This window comes from Carlito syrichta, unplaced genomic scaffold, assembly GCF_000164805.1.
Source record: "Carlito syrichta isolate Samal-C Ts95f unplaced genomic scaffold, Tarsius_syrichta-2.0.1 Scaffold305786, whole genome shotgun sequence".
NCBI classification, from domain to species: Eukaryota; Metazoa; Chordata; class Mammalia; order Primates; family Tarsiidae; genus Carlito; species Carlito syrichta.
In genome coordinates this window covers 345,256-350,467 of record NW_007249882.1, presented here as the reverse complement: position 1 = coordinate 350,467, position 5,212 = coordinate 345,256, and the positions used below count along the sequence as shown (strand labels likewise).

The 5,212-nt window shown below is 61.9% G+C and overlaps 2 protein-coding genes across 2 annotated transcripts in view; one reads left to right on the top strand and one right to left on the bottom strand.

Annotated features, from left to right (window-relative positions):
* Positions 1-1,935, bottom strand: part of DUOX2 (dual oxidase 2) — an 18,538-nt gene extending 16,603 nt beyond the window's left edge. Inside the window, exons 1-5 of the mRNA XM_008062662.1 lie at positions 1,866-1,935; positions 1,495-1,584; positions 1,059-1,223; positions 313-500; positions 6-161 (exon numbers count right to left, since the gene is read on the bottom strand). Coding sequence (XP_008060853.1) covers positions 6-161; positions 313-500; positions 1,059-1,223; positions 1,495-1,584; positions 1,866-1,935 — 669 coding nt within the window. The remainder of the gene's footprint in view (positions 1-5; positions 162-312; positions 501-1,058; positions 1,224-1,494; positions 1,585-1,865) is intronic.
* An 883-nt stretch (positions 1,936-2,818) lies between these two features.
* Positions 2,819-5,212, top strand: part of DUOXA2 (dual oxidase maturation factor 2) — a 3,656-nt gene continuing 1,262 nt past the window's right edge. Inside the window, exons 1-4 of the mRNA XM_008062658.1 lie at positions 2,819-3,227; positions 4,252-4,309; positions 4,570-4,704; positions 4,955-5,168. Coding sequence (XP_008060849.1) covers positions 3,081-3,227; positions 4,252-4,309; positions 4,570-4,704; positions 4,955-5,168 — 554 coding nt within the window. The 5' untranslated portion in view covers positions 2,819-3,080. The remainder of the gene's footprint in view (positions 3,228-4,251; positions 4,310-4,569; positions 4,705-4,954; positions 5,169-5,212) is intronic.

The window sequence follows — 5,212 nt, the reverse complement described above, 5'->3', positions numbered from 1 at the left end:
GGCGCCGCCCACATGAGCAGGGAGTTGGGCGAGTCTCGGGGGAAGTCGCGGTTGGCTCCCGACGCCAGCTGTCCCCCGGAGAAGCCGCGCAGCGCGTCGCTCCAGGAGTGCGAGGAGCCGTAGATGGCGCTGCCGTCCAGCCAGCCCGTCACCTCGTTGGTCTGCGGGGCACGCGGCGCGTGAGCCGGAGGTCGGCCGGCGGAGGCGGGTAAGGGAAGGCCGGGGCCGGGCGGGTGGCAAGTGGGAGCCTGTCCCCGCTAGACCCCGCAGGGCCCCACCCGCCCCGGGCGCGAGCCCCGCTTCCCGCCTCACCAGGTCCCGGGGATTGCTGGGGCTCCGTCCGGTCTCGGGGTCCCAGCGGCTCCTCTGGAAGGGCAGGACCACGTCCCCGCGCTGGTGGGGGTCGAACACGGGGTCTCCGGGTGGGATGCGGATGTTGAGAAACTCGGCGGGGCAGCCTGGCGTTTCCACGCTCACCACGTCCGAGAGCACATGGTAGCCTGTGGGCGTGGAGCACAAATAAATGAGCAAACGATGTGTACGGAGCCTGCCCCATGGCCAGGACAGCCTCCAGGTGTTCTCAGGAGCCGGACGACAGATGTCTCGGTACAAACTCTGCCACCAGCTCTGCGGCTCGGCCCCAGTGAACCTCAGTTTTCTAATCTGCAAAGTGAGAATGTAGTAAGTATCCTTCCCATCCAATTCATACCGTTGTTGTGAGAATCAAAATGATGTAATTAATGTAAGGGTTCCCCCAAGCCAGTCCCCCTCCCTCTGCAGGGCGAGGTGATTTTAATTCTATGAGGAGGAGAGCAGCGGCTGGGGCTCAGTTCCCAAAAACACTCCTAGAGTTTGATGTCAGGGAAAAATTAGGGGAGCAGATATCCATGTATCGACACCCCAAATCCCTCTGAAATGAAGGTGAACTCTCAGTGCTGCTTAGCGGGAACGAGTGGTTGGGACTCTCGGAGCGCTCTCCTGCGGACTTGCAGAGGGACCTCAGAGGCCCTCTCCCCATGCTGAGTCGAGTGCCCACCGGTCTCCCCCTTTGCCCTCACCAAAGAAGACCCCCAGCACGGTGCGGTTGTGGAGCGATGCCAGCCCGGCTGGGCCCTTCGTGGCGGCGTCGCTGAGCCGGCGCGGGTTGGGCAGCAGCGGCTCTCCCAGAGCCTGATACACACCGTCGGCGTAATTGGCTGGGACAAGGCGCCGCAGCCGGGAGCCTGCGGAAGGCCGGGAGGAGCGGGGCTCTGTCAGAGCACCCTATCCCCAAGAAGCCCCCAAACCTCGCCCTACGCCTCCCCCAATCCCGCTCCTTCCACTGCACAGAAGTAACCCTTACTCCCTAGGGTCTGTCCCCAGAAGACCGTGAGATTGCGCTGCGTAGGCAGCCGGGGCTGCCTGCGCCGCTTTGCCCCGCTTCTCGGCGCCTGGGGTCCTGCACCCCTGCCCCCCAGCCAGCCGCGGCCCCACCCACCCGGGCCCAGGACGCACCGGCAGCGCCGCGCTCGTGGTGCCTCAAGTTGTTGAACCAGCCGTCGTAGCGCTGCACTTCCCAGGGTAGCGAGAGTGCGTCCTGACCGCCTATGGGCACAGAGAGCGGCCCCCTCAGCACCAGTTCCCCGGCGGCCCCTCCGGGCTCGGACGTCCTCCGCCGGTTTCTTCAGCTCGCCGTGCGCCCTCAACCGAACCCAAGCGGCGATACCTGCGCCGCGTCCAGGCCGCGCTGGGAAGTTTCCCATCCCGCTGAGCTGCGCAGCGACCTGCCCTTCCAGGCTCAGGGAGCCGCTGGCAGCACTTCTCCCGTCCCCCACTCCCAGGGGATACTTGGTGACACCCCGCAGCTAGGGGAGCCTGACTCTTACTCGTTGGATCCAGGGATCCAGTCAGCAGAGCTCCCAGGAGCACCAATGCCTCTGGTCTTGCGCGGAGCATGCCGACCATGCAGCCTGGTGGGGGGGGGGGGGGGGCGTTAAATGGGATACAAGAGACTCAGAACAGGCGTCCCCCGCCCCTCCCCATTCCTACAGCCGGCACTGGAGGAGGAGCGCCAGCTGTTTCTACTTCCGGAGCGAAGCTGCCAGAAGCATCACTGAGGACCCGCAACCGCCCGCCACTCTTTCCAGGACAATTGCCAGCTCTGGGGGATTGATGTTCTCCATCCTGCACCCCATCGGAGAGCTAAGCCTGACCACAAGAACCCATTGGGCATGAGACTTCTGGGGAACATGAGTCTTGGGCAAAACTGGTCCACCTTCCCATCATGCGCCAATCTCGAATTCCTCGACCCCCGATCTCTCAGGCACCGCTTCTCCTCGAAGGAGGAGGGAAAAGGAGAGAGACCACTGAGCCGAGGAGCCCGGGACCCGCAGTCCCCTCTTCCGCAATGAAGGGTTGTGCATGACGGGCGAGGGCTAGGAAGGTCAGGTCCCAAACTCCGGTTCGCTCTCTGGTTTAGGGTTCCCGTCGGGTTCAGAAGTCTTCTTTCCTCCTAAAATCTTTGCCTCACTGCTCTGCATCCTCCCCCAGTTCCTCCGACCCTCAGCCCCCACGGGCTGCACTCTCACCCTCCTCTCTGGGTCCCCAGTCTCGCCGCCGCGCAGGTGTTCGCTCCGGACAGACTTGAGCGGGTATGAGCATCTGGATCCCGAGCTCACCCTCCTGCTGCGGGGGCGCGGCTCTCATTTGCATAATGTCCGCCGCCCCTTATTTGCATGACCTCTTCCCGCTCAGACCCCGTGGCAGGGCTGGGACGCCACCTCGGCAAGCTGCCCGCGCTCCTATAAAAGGGGTCCCGGCCCCGCGGGGCATCCAAACGCAGCGCCAACCCAGAACCTGGAAAGCAACTTGGCCACGGCCAATGAGAAATAATTCCGCTCGTTGGCTAACCGAATTCTGCCGGCATCCACCGCAGAGCGTTGGAGGGACGCCCGCCGCTCCGCTTCCTTAGCCGAGACCGTGGGGCTCAGACTAGGTCCCGGCCTTGTGCGCAAAGGGACACGGACGACACGCTCTCTCGTGTCCAGGCAGCCCAGCTCGCGCGCCCACCCTCCCACGTGTAGCGCTCTCCAGCTTGCAGCATGACCCTGTGGAACGGCGTCCTGCCTTTTTACCCCCAGCCCCGGCATGCCGCAGGCTTCAGCGTCCCGCTGCTCATCGTCATTCTAGTGTTTTTGGCCTTGGCAGCCTCCTTCCTGCTCATCTTGCCTGGGATCCGTGGTCACTCGGTAAGGGGGGGTTCTCTAGCTGGGGGGCCCGAGGGGGGGGCGTCATAGGCAGCTTGTCTCTAGGGAACCCAGGACAGGTAAGATAAGGGCCTCCACGAATACTCAAGCTGAGGAGCAGGAGCAGCGAATTCAGGAGCCTAGTGCAGCAAGCACTGCTCCCCAAGGACAGGGAGTGCTCCCCATCCAAGACAGCCTGAAGAGGACACAGCTGGGTCATTTGGAAAGCATTTGCAGAGAGTGGGCACTCAGTCCAGTCACCCCGGAGCTGAGTCTAGGCTTTATGGGCTGCCAGGGTCTCCCACCTCTCCTGTTGACTGCGAAGGAACTTCCATCCTGTCCTCTGGATGATTACCTTCTGGCCAAGAGGACAGGCACCAGCAGCTCCGACTGCTGTGTTTCCCCTTTATGCTGGGTTGAGACGTGTGTATCGGTGCCCCATCCTAAGGACACAGAGAATCCCACATAGGATTTGAAGTTGTAGCAGACTGAATGCATTTCTTTATCCTTTGGCCACCCCCCAGAATCCCGGCTGTGCATTTTTCAAGTCTAGGAGGACCCAGCTTTTCTGCACCTTGATCTGTGTTGGTTTCCCAGAGAAACATTTCCACCTCCTCTACTTGGTCACGGGGCCCTGGGGCCTCCCTCTTGTGAGGGAGGTGACCCCTGCCTGCCTAGCACTTCTGGATTTACTGAACCTCACCACTGACTGGACCAAGAGGAGGGACCAGGGCCAGGCGCCAGACGGCTGGGGGAGTGAAGGTGGTGGGGGAGTGCCAGGCAGATGCAAGGGCTGTAGGACTTAGTGGCTAAGCACCCCCAACCTCCTTCCTGGGGAGGAGGAAGCGCATGGCCAGAAAACAGCAAAAATGCCAGTAGCCCTGAGGGACTCGCAGGAAAAGCATGCCTGGCATTAGCCCCAAAGGTCAAGAATGTAACTCAAGATCAAGGTGGAGTGGGGTTAAGGGAGGTCTTGGGGACTCTGGTTGGGCAGTACCCAGGCCTAACCCGGTGCCCGTTCCTGCAGCGCTGGTTCTGGTTGGTGAGAGTTCTTCTCAGTCTGTTCATAGGTGCAGAAATTGTGGGTAAGTGTGTGGTGCAGCCCATGGGGAGAGGTCCTGGGGTGAGGAAGGAGGTGGGCAGAGAGCACCTGGGAAAACAGGGACTGGGGTTGGCGTCCTGCTCCCTCTTCCCACTCTCCAGCTCTTTTTAGTTCCTGCTCATCAACACTCACCATGCGGTCACGTTGGACTTCCAGGTCCCCATTTCTCTGCAGTGTCGCAGCTCCCATCACCACTCTCCTAATTCCATCTCCCCCTCCCCCGCCACGTGCCTTTTCCTACAGCCGTGCACTTCAGCTCAGAGTGGTTCGTGGGTAGAGTGAACACCAGCACATCCTACAAAGCCTTCAGTGCAGCGCGCGTTACAGCTAATGTCGGCCTGCTGGTGGGCCTGCAGGGCATTAATATTACACTCACAGGTAAGGGGGCTGGGCCGAAGTGAACTCCTGGGGGTGGGAAATCCCATGGTGAGGGGAGTGTGGCAGGGGTAGCTGGAAGACCCCTCACATCCCGCAGGCTCAAATAGCTTTTGGATTTGCGTTTTCCCCTACCAGGGGCAAACCCGTTCCTCCCACCTTGGGCGCCTCACCTGAGCTTTTCCTATCTGAATCCGCTCCGTTGCGGAGTCCCCAGCCCCGCGAAGCCCCATGACTTCGCCGATCCCCGCAGGGACCCCGGTGCAGCAGCTGAACGAGACCATTGACTACAACGAGCAGTTCACCTGGCGTCTGCATGAGGACTACGACGCGGAGTACGCGGACGCACTGGAGAAGGGGCTTCCGGATCCAGTGCTCTACCTAGCGGAGAAGTTCACACCGAGCAGCCCTTGCGGGTTGTACCACCAGTACCACCTGGCGGGACACTACGCCTCGGCCACGCTGTGGTAAGCGCTGGAGGGAAGGCCGTGTGTGTGCGCGCGCGCGCGCG